At 36.2% G+C, this 12,798-nt stretch overlaps 1 protein-coding gene across 1 annotated transcript in view; it reads left to right on the forward strand.

Moving 5' to 3' along the window:
- The window catches only part of KIF1B (kinesin family member 1B), a 184,349-nt gene that overhangs the window by 117,919 nt on the left and 53,632 nt on the right, over positions 1-12,798 (forward strand). Inside the window, exons 24-28 of the mRNA XM_044667723.1 lie at positions 668-816; positions 1,833-2,011; positions 4,028-4,165; positions 5,485-5,733; positions 10,769-10,887. Of these exons, the coding sequence (XP_044523658.1) occupies positions 668-816; positions 1,833-2,011; positions 4,028-4,165; positions 5,485-5,733; positions 10,769-10,887 (834 nt within the window). The remainder of the gene's footprint in view (positions 1-667; positions 817-1,832; positions 2,012-4,027; positions 4,166-5,484; positions 5,734-10,768; positions 10,888-12,798) is intronic.

Below are 12,798 nucleotides of genomic sequence, written 5' to 3' on the forward strand. Positions count from 1 at the left end.
ATAGATTTAAAAAAATTTTTTTTTACTTCTAGCCAGGTAGTGCCATAGTGAATAAAGCACTGGGCTGGGAGTCAAGATTCGTCTTCCGGATTTCTAATCTGGTGTCAAGCACATATTAGCTGTGTGACCCTGAGCAAGTCACTTGACCCTGTTTGCCTCCATTTCCTCATCTGTAAAATGAGCTGGAGAAGGAAATGGCAAATCACTCCAACATCTTTGCCAAGAAAACTCCAAATAGGATCATAAAGAGTTGGATACAACTGAAACCAGTTGTGGTTCACAGAACAATAACCGCAAATTTTATATTCGTGTATATTTGTAAGTAGTTAAGTAAGATTTGGCTTTAGTTTTGTTTACTTCTCCCTCTTTTTCTTATCACATGGCATATTAAGAAGGTTAGATCATTCTGTTTAAAAGCCACGTATAAGGAACATATCTAGGTAATAAATTCTTTACTGGACTGTTAAAATATTCTTAGCATGTTTAGAATGTAAATATAAATATAAGGAGTAATGAGAAAGCACACTGAATTTTATGTTACTAACAGCTTTAGATAAGAGGAAAGATATGTTAATTTACTATTTCAATTTCTGAGCATCATTAAACTTACTGATTCTGATTTGTTTGTTGGGTTTTCTTCTCTCCCTGTCTGCCTCCTTCCTCCAAGTCCCCTGGACACAACATGAATTTGAGCTGGCACAGTGGGCATTCCGGAAATGGAAATTTCACCAGTTTACCTCATTAAGAGATCTGCTCTGGGGAAATGCAGTTTACCTGAAGGAAGCCAATGCTATCAGTGTTGAGTTGAAGAAGAAGGTATGGGATATGAAAGTGTCACTCAACAATGTTTTCTGAATCCCAGAAGCCTTCTTTCAATCTATAACACATGAGTAGATTTTAAATTCTCTCTTGATGTTCACCTGCTTAATGCAAAAAATGCACAAATGCTTAAGTTTAATAAATAATTTTCAATCTAGAAAGGACCTTAAGTCATCTAGACAAACTTCTTCACATTGCAGTTGAGAAAACTGACATGACTGGCACTAAAGAAACATCTTTTCTCTAAGTCTATTTACCTTCTAGATCTCTCTTTTATTACAAATGTGTGTGTATACACACTTCTACATTATTCATTCACTACTAAACCCTGTGACCCCTTTCCTACTACTTTTCCTTCTCTCTAAACCAGTGGTTCCCAAACTTTTTTGGCCTACCACCCACTTTCCAGAAAAAATATTACTTAGCCCCCTGGAAATTAATTTTTTTTTTATTTTAAGAACAATAAGATAAATGCACCTGTGGCCATCACTGCTCTCCTGGATCACTGCAGCACCCACCAGGAGGCGGTAGCGCCCACTTTGGGAATCACTGCTCTAAACCTTATGAATAACAATTACATCAGTATTTATCTAAAAGCAATGGCTTGACTTGTTCTTCTACAAGTCTTTTTTCTACCAAAGATAACATGATACATTTTGTTAGTACTGCTGTTCATTCTCATATTTGGTCTGAGTTTAGGGAAAACTGTATACTAGGTTCCAAGTTAAGGTTTCCAAATTTGGTCCTACAAAAAAGAAAGCAAGCTTATGTAGGAAAACTTGTGTTATTCCCAGTGATTAATCTCTAAATTGGAAAGACTGAGAGCAGTAAATTTTCTTTTCTAATCACTTGGTGTTGATTTCAGTACTTATTATAGGGCTTCAGTCTTTTCCCATATTAGGCAACTGTTAATTGCCTTGCCTCTTGAATATCCTTTCATATAACATTTAGAAAACAATAAATAAAGTCCAGTACTGTCCTTAATTTCTCAGTGGTAATTTCTCCCAATTCAGGTGCAGTTCCAGTTTGTTCTGCTCACCGACACACTCTACTCCCCTTTGCCACCTGAGCTGCTGCCTCCTGAGATGGAGAAAACTCAGGAAGATAGACCATTCCCTCGTACAGTTGTGGCTGTGGAAGTGCAGGATCTGAAAAATGGAGCAACACATTACTGGTCTTTGGAGAAACTCAGGTATGAAAACCTTATGGAAGGAATAGAGTTTTAGAAATGAATAAATTTAGAAATAACAGAACCCAACTAACTGTTCATACTTTCATGTTAGTGTCCTGGAAACCACTTTCTTTTCTTGGCCCTTCCTTCAGAACATTATGTCTTCCCTTTGCCTTTTGAATGGTGAACTATGATGTGATTGCCTTTCAACATTTGTTCATGTTTTTAAGAAGTCTCAAAGATCTTTCCATAGTTTTTACCAGACATAATTTAAATTTGCCTTCTGAAGAAAAGCTATTTTTCAAAAAAAGTCTTTTCCATGTTGCTTATATACATACGATATTTCTGTCTTCACCAGAATATCATTTTTTGAACAATTCCCTGAAACTTACCAGAAAAAATCTATGTCCCACAATAATCTGCATTTAGTTCAATTCAGATAGTCTCTTCTATTTCATTATCTTTGAGGTATTTTATATCATTGGGCCACATTTCTTCTGTGTATTATTAAACCTATGAGGCAAGTAGCCAGCCTGGGTTCTATTGGACCTTTTTCTGCAGTTTATATATACTTTGGAAATGGGTTGATGCAGACATGATTGGGGATGTAGACTTTAAACGATCACCCCACTGCAACTATCAATAATATGGAAATAGGTCTTGATCGATGACACATGTTAAAACCAGTGGAAAGGCATGTCAGCTATGGGGAGGGGGGTGAAGGGGAAAATAAAAACATGAATCATGTAACCATGGAAGATGTTTCTAAAAAAATAAAATTTAATAAAAAAATAAAACATCATATATATATATACATACATATATATATATATACTTTTGAAAACTTAATATTCTTTTTTTTTAACCCTTACCCTCTGTCTTAGAATCAATAGTGTGTATTGGTTCAAAAACAGAAGAGCAGTAAAGGCTAGGCAACTGGGGTTAAATGACTTGCTCAGAGTCCCACAGCTAAGAAGTGTCTGAGGCCAAATTTGAAACTAGGACCTCCCATCTCTAGGCCTGGCTCTCAATCAACTAAACCACCTAGCTGCCCTGAAAACTTAATATTCTAGCTTCTAAGTCTTTTGCTCTTTCTATTGACATGTGTATAATTTTTTTAATGTTAAGTTACAGACTTACTTTCAATAAAACAAATTTATAAACAAAGGTCAAAATCTTATACTTAACCTTAGACAAAACAGAACCAAATAACTTAATAAACAGTAAGAGGTAATGCTTTTCATTCTGTTGTCCTGTTGCAGGCCCCCACAGAATTCTGCCACCTTTGTCCCTCCCTTACATTGATAGATTGCTAGAGATACATCAGTATATAAACAATTCTAGTTCTTCTGATGTTGTGACATATCACCTCATAGAGAGCTTTCATTATTTTATGTGCATCATTTTTTATGTTTTTGTAATATTCTGTCATTGTACCACAATTTGGTCACTCTCCTAGTTGATTTCTTTCCAATTTTTATTATTAAATAAATAAACAAAGCTGTTGTGAATTTGTTTACATGGATAGATTCCCCCCTCTCTTTTTATGATAATTTTGGATAAAGTGTTAAAAATGGGTTAAAAGATATGATCAGATCTTATTGAAATATTTCAATATTGCTTTCAAACTGTTTGCTATAATTTTCAGTCATATCTGCATCAGAGTATTGGCTTCCCTGAGAGCCTCGGGAACATTGTGTTTTATACTTTTGAGGACTATTTTTGTCATTTTATAAGATGTGCTCTTTTATAAATAGTGACACTGTGTACTAGTAGCAATTTGTCATTACTGAGTTGGATTCAGTAGTCTAGTTCAACAAGCCTTTGTTAAGAACCAACTATATGAAAAGTGCCTGACTAGCTTGTGCTAAGCAGCAGAGGCACAGAAACAAAAAAAAAAAACAGTCTCTGGTCTCAAGAACTTAAATTCTACAGGGGAATAGAATATATCCACAAAAACAGAGTGGTACATATTTTAGGAGCAAAAGTTTCACAGGATCTTATTAATAATTAATTTGATCTTTACTTATTGTGTAGACAAAGGCTGGAACTGATGCGAGAAATGTATGACCGGGCAGGAGAAATGGCTTCCAATGCCCAGGATGATGGAGAGACAACAATGACCGGCAGTGACCCATTTTATGATCGGTTCCACTGGTTTAAATTGGTGGGAAGGTATGTACTTATTGACCTGGCTCATTTTAGCAATGAACTTTGGTTTAGTGATGACTTTAGTCTTGACCAGTATTAAATTTATACCCTAGAGCAGGGGTCGGCAACCTTTTTGGCCGTGAGAGCCATAAACGCCACATTTTTTCAAAAGGAATTTCATGAGATCCGTACAGTGCTCACAGTGCCGCTCCTGTAACAACAGCACCTGAAAAAAAATTGACTTTATGGCTCCTGCAGAAAGAGCCATATCTGGCCCTCAAAAGAGCCAGATATGGCTCGAGAGCCATACGTTGCCAACCCCTGCCCTAGTGGTTCCATTTGATTCCTGGCTTTTCTCTTCTTATAGTATCCATACTTAACAAAAATAAACTACCCTTTTGTGATTGTCCAGACTTTTTTATTTTTAGAATTTTATTGAAAAGCAAGGAAATGTCAACAAATTCTCTAGCCTCAATTTCTTTTTCATTATACCTGTTTTACTTTTATCCTTATTCAGAATTTGAATTGTGTTTTCGTAGCACAAATGATTGAAAGGAGATTTTTTTTTCATTTTTTATTGTCATGTAAAACACAACTCTATATATTGGTCATTGTTGTAAGAGCAAAATCATACATAAGCAAAACCCTAAAATAAAACCATAAATACACTGATGTGAACAATTCCAACAGTTCTTTCTTTGGAGGTGGGTAGCTTTCCCTGCCATAAGTCTTTCAGGATTATCTCAGATAAGTGCGTTGCTGAAAGTAAAAAAGGAGTTTTTAAAGGCATTAGAGGAATGGTAGGGAGATGAAGAATAGCATTCCTTAGAAGTAAAATGTAGCCCCTTTTATTCACACATATAATATAGTCTTTTTTAAGAGTCAAAAGTTGCCAAGACATGTTGCTTCTAACCAAGATAAATGCTTTATCTGGAATACCATTCTATTTTGTTTCCTGATCTGGGATTTTACGAGTTATTGAATGAATTTTTATCATTTCTCTGAGCCACTTTCTTTAGATTACTTTAGGAGGTATGGGGGGAATAATTCTTTTTTGTGTATTGAATCATGCAAAATGCTTCTCATAGCCCTGTAAGTAAATCCAGTGTTTATCTGATCTTAGCTATCTATTTCCTTGAATTCTCTTAATGTTAAAAACTATCTTCTGTTTTAACCTTTCTCAATTGTCCCTTATTTAATTTAAGATTTTGTTTTTATACTATTTTTATTTGGTTGATTAAACAGCTGGTTCCCTCTTGATGGCACCCATTTCTTTCTGTTTAACCAAATATTCCTCTCTTCCTGGCTGTGTTAATCAACGTGTTCCGTTACCTGATGTCTAGCTCCCCCATTTTCCACGGCTGTGTGAATGAGCGCCTTGCTGACCGTACGCCTTCCCCCACTTTTTCCACGGCCGATTCCGACATCACTGAGCTGGCTGATGAGCAACAAGATGAAATGGAGGACTTTGATGATGAGGCATTCGTGGATGATACTGGCTCTGACGCAGGGACGGAGGAGGGATCAGATCTCTTCAGTGATGGGCACGACCCGTTTTACGACCGATCCCCTTGGTTCATTTTAGTGGGAAGGTTGGTGAGGTTATTGTGAGAAGGCCAAAAGGGACCAGCTCTTGCTACCTAAGCATCTTGATACATGCATAAACTTAGAGTTAGCCATTCAAAATCCTTGGACTCTTAAGTCCATGTACTCAAGTATAAGGCTCTTGTTATATATAAATACACCCTTAGTTGGAGATAGACATCATAAGGCATACACAAGATTTCTTTGGAGCCCATATGTTCTTTTTGGCACTATATGCAGAAACCTCAGAAAAATGGGGAAATTACTTTTGGCATATTTATCAGAAGGGAAAAAAGATACAATGAAGGAAGAAAGGCTTGGACAAGCTACATCATTCTTGAGTCATAGGGGTGTAAGCAGGAATGAGGGGAGTAAATATAAAAAACAAAAACAACATTTGTTTCTCCCCTCGGTAGCCAAAGATTAAGAGAGAATTACCTCATTTTTTGTGACTAAAATAGGACCCTTTCCCATTGGATCTCTCCTCAAAGAATTAACTGTGAAAGTCTGAAAAGATGATTTATGGGGATGTTGCTTTGGGTCATTGTTTGGTACCATATGATCACCCCATTTTTCTGTGGTCTATACATCCATATGTTACAGACCAACATTTCCTTTGCAGAGACTCTAATCCTAATATTTTTGTTTGCCTCCTTTCCACGATAAAATGATTTCCCTCTAAATTCGACATTAAATCTTATACTAGAAAGCCCAAAGAATAGGCCCAGTATTTCTGGAAATTAAAGTGACCATGGAGTTGCAGTGAAACCAAATTATGTTGTGCTGTTGATCATCGATAGTAATATCAGATAGGAAAGCACCATGTAGAAAAATACTATCATATCTCTAAGAAAATAGCAGCCTAAGTTTACTGTTTGGCTGCTAGTATAATGTAATGCCTTTAGAGGAATTTAATAAGTAAATAGCTGATGATAATGATGCAAAATGGGAGAAAAGCATTTGGATGGGAATGTCTGCTTTGTAGGGGAAATAACTTTTTAAATTTGTTTATAAAAATTAGCAATATAAAGTAAAGAGACGTATGTGTTCTTAGTCACTTGTCATCTTTCCTGTTGACTAGTAGCCAAGAAAATGATCTTCAGAATTTCAGAGAAACTTATTTATTGTGGTATGGGAAATGAGGATAAAGTAGTATAAACTCCAAAGTCATGTAAAGCCCATTCTGACCAGTAGATGTTCAGGTACTTTAGCTGATGGCAGACTTCATACTAAAAATATTGAAAGCAGCTGGAAATGCCTATTCCTGAATTCCTTCATTCCAAGGATTCCTGTGCACACCCCACAACTGCTAACTGGTTGTCCCACGTTCCATGTGGTGAGCCTCATTTGTGTCTTGCGAAGCATATCATGGTGGAAAGGTCACTGCCTTGGGAGTGGAGCTAAAAGTTATTTCTGTCACTAAACGAAATAATCTTGGGTAAATGATATAACTCCTCTGACCCTTGGCTTCCTTGAGAAGTAGAGGTCAGACTAGATGACCTAAAAGCTGCCCTCGAACTCTCTCTGAGATAAGATGGGCCATTTCTCTACTAGTGAGAGTCAAGACCAAAAGCTATGACTTGACAGTACTGGAAGAGGCAGCGTGGGTCACAACCCAACTGAAGGTAGAAATTTATTGACTTTTGAGAGATGTGTAGGCTTTTTTTTTTCTTAGCTGAAGCCTAAACTGGCCAGATGGTTTCATTCACTTTGATTATATTCAACTTGAGCAGGCATATAAGTCACTTTTACTTCATACATGTCACCATTAATGGAGTTAGTCCTGTGCCTTCCCATTTGGGCAGCTGTCCTGGGCCTCATCTTGGTGGGGCTCAAACCAGCTTTGCTTTGAGCTTATTTTGGAGCAACCAGAAAGACCATAAGGCCAAAGAGATCAATAGGGATAAATTTCTTCTCCCATGTTTTTGTCCAGCACTTGATCTGTTGAATGCAAACATCATTTGTAGGATTCACTTTTTGTCCATCCACCTCTGAATCTTATCTCTAATAAATTTTGGGAATCCCTTAGAAAAATAATTATCATCCAATTTTTTCAAAATGTGAAGCATTCATTGTATACATATTAGAGGAATAGATTCCTCTTATGCTTTTATGTTGATTCACAAGATTGTATGTCCCCTTTTAGGATATAACTAAAAATACTATTCAGTAGTAAACTTTTCTACTCTCTTGTGTTATTCCAATTGTACCATTTGATTTTCAGCCTTGGTTGCCTTTTACTGAATCTGTATATGGAAATAAAAAGAGCTTGTCCCTTTAGCCATCTCTTATGACATGTGGGGATATCATAAACCATTTAATGGTATTTGGGACACAACGTTAACTAGTTAGTTAGTGTTTATGGGAAGGGGGGATGTTTAGAGTGAAAATGATTATATTCTGACTTATTTAAGTACTGGAATAGGTGCTTTGTATTTCTATTAAAATTGCCAGTTATGCTGAATTTTCTTTTTTAATATTGGTAAAAATTTTATGATCTATTCATTTTCTGTTCTGGTGTGCCTATTCCATTTTAACTTGCCATTGTTTCATCTAATATGTGTTTGCCCTCATCGCCCCTCCACTTTCAGTCTGCTTGGCCAAGGTTTAAGGGTTCTCCAGAATAGGATGACTGAAAAGTTCCCTTCTTCAAAACATTAGAAGAATTGCATCTGCAATACTCCCTTTTCAGTAAGGAGTCCCCACATACCAAATTGGTTCAGAGATCTATACAATGTGTTTCCAGTAACTACAGTCACAAGAGCTGATAAACCTGTCCTAAAAAGACTGTACATACTGTTGAGATTCACATTTGTTTTCAGTAAAAAGTCATCTGTGAGGTTATTGTGAGGCAGATTCTAATGTGTCTAAAAGAGCCATTTCCTTTAGCAACAACATATGATGGATACCAAAGAAGGCCCTTACCTCGTGTGTCTTCGGAATGGTGTTTGTAGGCCTACCTGAGAGGTCACCTACCTTTAAAAAGGATGATTTTTAGATGATCACTTTTTAAGGTTAGAATAGATGGTGTTTAAGGTTACTTCTTGACCTACAATTAAACGTTCACCGGTAATTCATGAAGTACAATTAACCATATAGACTCAGTGCCTTGGTTCTTCTTTTCTAAATTAAGTCCTAACATCAATCATGTACCCTCCCAGGTTAGACTATTTTAAGAGAAAAGAGGGTACTCAAGTCTGCACATGATTAGATAAATAATCCAGGGCAGACTGCATATCCTTTGGTATATTTTGGCCTTCAGTCTTGTGGATGAAAAACATAGTTCAGTACCCCAGTTAAAGTAGATTTCCAATCTGATTAATAAACTGTAACAAATGACCCACATCTGCTAGTTTTATATGAATCATCTTCAGAAGACCTAGCCCTTAATCTGACTTTTTTTTCCCTGAGATCATATTAAATTACATCATAGAGTTTAATACTCCCTGTTTTAATGTTGCCTGTACTTTGGAGCAGACTGAAAAGGAAATAATTTCATTTTCTTTTCTGTTGTAGATTTATAATGATTTTGTTGCTTATGTTCATTTGTGTTTCATTTGTAGTTTTAAAGCTTTTAGTAACCTTTTCTTTTTCTGTAATACAGTTTGTTTACTTTTAGTATTTTCATTGTTTAGTTAATTTCCTATCAAAAATCTCTACATATACATTTCTTATTGTTTTGTGCCTTTGTTCCTAGTTTATTTGATTTCAGGGTTAAAAGGACAGACTAAAAGAAACATGTTTCATATGAAATAATTGTTTAATTTCTTACTAGTTCCTTGTAGATGTTTACTGTTTTTCTTTCATATTATATCTTAAGACCAACGTGTCCCTTGAGAAGACAATGGATTAGTAGTAGGGGCCCACTAATTGTCTCCTGTTTGCTGATCTGAATTATTACCCAAAGCTTCAAGTTGGTAATGAGTGTTTTTTTAATCTCACCAGAGTCAAATCTTTTTCTAAATAAATATTATTTCAACCAATTAATAGAAAAGGAAAGAACCCAAATATGAAGGAACTCTGGTTAATTTGTAATATGAAAATATAGGTCCCTAATTATACATTTTTATCTTCATACAGGATTTTTTCCATTCCTGATAATTTAGAGGAATAGAGAAAATGTGTGTATGTGTGCATGTGTGTATACAAACACATATACCCTTAAGAAGTAGGTTTTTTGTTCTTTCTTATAAAAAATTTTTAAACCTTTACCAATAATAAGTATGGATTCCAAGGCAGAAGATCAGTAAGAACTAGGCAATTGGAGTTAATGACTTACCCAGAGTCACACAGCTAGAAAGTATCTCAGGCCATATTTGAACCTAGTACCTGCCATCTCTAGGCTTGGCTTTCTGTCCACTGAGCCATCTAGCTGTCCCTTATAATTTTATTTTGATACTCCATCCCCCCAAAAAATATTTTATTCAGAAAATTTCAGCCCCTGCACAGGCTTTCTGCCTATGAATCCAGTTCTTCTACACATCAAGTTTTCTTCCCTAACAGATGGAAATTATTTTTTCTAATCAGAAATCTTTATCATATTGTGAATATACATTGTTGTGAGTAAGATCTATTTCTCAACCTGTACCTTGAGTCCCCAACACTTTTCTTTGTCTTTTTTGTCTCTGCCTTTCGTTGTCACCATAGGGGAAAAAACACCACCGCCACCTAATTCCTGGTGCATAGAGGCCATTAAGTTCATAAATGGTTTGGTTTTTTCCTCCTAACAGTCTTTCATAGGGCTCTATGTGATCATTTAGCTCTCAGTTGTCACTCATCCATCTTTTATAGTCACTGTAGAGAGTAACTTGAGACAATGCCTTTGGTCTTTGCCATTTGTTTTACCAAGTACTTGATTGTGCTCATTTGAATGACTGGCCTGTCAGAAGCCATTTAGAAGCAACCTAACAGTGCAGCATAGACTGGGAGGGTACCTTGTTTACAAGGTCAGCAAGAGACTTCATGAGGACACCATGAATCCCAAGACCATTTTCTCTCTATGGTTAATGATATAATGTTTGTCTTTTCTGCTTCTGTCACTAGGGCATTTGTCTACCTGAGTAACCTGTTGTACCCAGTACCCCTGATTCACAGAGTGGCTGTTGTCAGTGAAAAAGGGGAAGTGCGGGGATTTCTGCGTGTGGCAGTACAGGCTATTGCAGGTCAGTAAGTGCTATTTCATAAAACTGTCATATACTTTTTGATTAAATCTTCTTTGCCTTGACACAGCAAGAATTCTTTATAAGTTTCTAGATGTTTTTGTTCCTTAAAAAAATTTCTCCATGACATTTCCAATGCCTGATCATACTTAGGCATGAACCTTAGGATTATAAAGACTATGTAAGTAAAATGTAATCTCTACCAAATTGCAGAATATGGTCCTGGTGACAAAAGAGAATCTTCTTTATAAAGTTTACCACCAGGTGCTAATCTTTGATCATATTGGTCCATTTTAAAGACAAGAATATACAGTGGCCTATAGTAAGGAGTTCATAGGTTCAAAACTGAAAGAAACGTGGTAGAGAAATGGAAGAGGAGGCAGAGGGTGTTGCCAATTATGCAATTTTAAATCACCAACAAATGTTCATTGAATGATCCGCACCCAAAGTGTGAGATTTTTGTCCTACAGCCACTGAGTTGATACATTACTGGCACAACTGAACCATTTAATATTAAAATTTTTGCTACAAGTGAAACCATAAGACATAAAGGAGCTGAAATGAAATGGAAATTATCAACTCTTAGATAAGTAAATAATGGAACTGGAAAAATTGTCTTCTTCATATATGTGATAGAGCAAAAATGGTCATTTCATGGAATACTTACTCATCTGACTTACAGTGTTCATGGTGAATGCATACTCATTACCAATGAAAAATTGCAGTTTAGGTATCAACATTTGTTGTAGAGGTTAAAGTGGAGAAATTTTGAAGACCTCCAAAGCAATTCACTGTATTCCTTTTTTTTCCCCCTTAAATCCTTACCTCCCATCTTAGAAACAATACTGCATATTTGTTCCAAGGCAGAAGAGTGGTAAGGTCTAGGCCTGTATTGGTGAACACATGGCACATATGCCCTGACATGTCAGAGGGGGCTGCTCCATGCCCTGCGCTCTGTCCAGCAGCCCAATGCAAGCACTTCCTCCCTCCCCAGTCTGGGGTAATGTGAGGAGCTTGCAGGTGGCTTGAAGATGCATTTTGGGCACACAATCTCTAAAAGGTTCACCAACACTGGCCTAGGCAATGGGGGTTAAGTGATTTTTCCCAGGGTCACACAACTAGGAGACCAGATTTGAACTTAGGATCTCCTGTCTCTAAGCCCAGCTCTCTATCCACTGCCCCCTATTCACTGTATTAATATCCAATGACTTTTAATTTGAAGGTGGTACTGAGGAAAACATTGGAAAATGCTAGAAAAATGATTCAGCATTAAAAAATAAAAGATGATAAAAAAAGTTTGTAGATTATTCAGAAGCCTCATTCACCTGTATTCTAAAATTTTTTTTTCAATAAGGATGTTGGAATGGCATTGAATAATGGAAAACACCAGAAACTTGACAATAATTGAAAATGAACATATCGTGGGAGCCATTTTCAGAATCAACTTCTTGAATGCATTTGGATTATCAGCTGGTTATAGCAAAGATCATTGTTAGTGCATGGTTAGAATAAAGGATAAAAATGAAATGATACTACATACGATTACCAGTGTTCCCATTCAACCACTAGCTTCTAACTCTGGAAAATAGGAAACATTTAATACCAAACAGGGGTGGGAGGGGTGGGAAATTAATCTACAGATGGCTTAAAATGAGCTCCAATTAAGCGCTACCATATGGAAAGTACACTAGTGCCCTTTTATCTGTGGGGCATATTCTAAGACCTAACGTGGATGGCTGAAACTGCAGATATAAGTCTTCACTTATTGATCTCCATATATAATGTGATTTTCTTGAACATTCACTTGTGTAATAGTTTAATTGATAAATTAAACCCACAGCAAGCCATTACTAACATAACATGCAGTAATAATAAAGTACATTGTATATTATTATACAGTGCTATACAGTAATG

Source organism: Gracilinanus agilis, chromosome 3 (assembly GCF_016433145.1).
Source record: "Gracilinanus agilis isolate LMUSP501 chromosome 3, AgileGrace, whole genome shotgun sequence".
NCBI lineage: Eukaryota > Metazoa > Chordata > Mammalia > Didelphimorphia > Didelphidae > Gracilinanus > Gracilinanus agilis.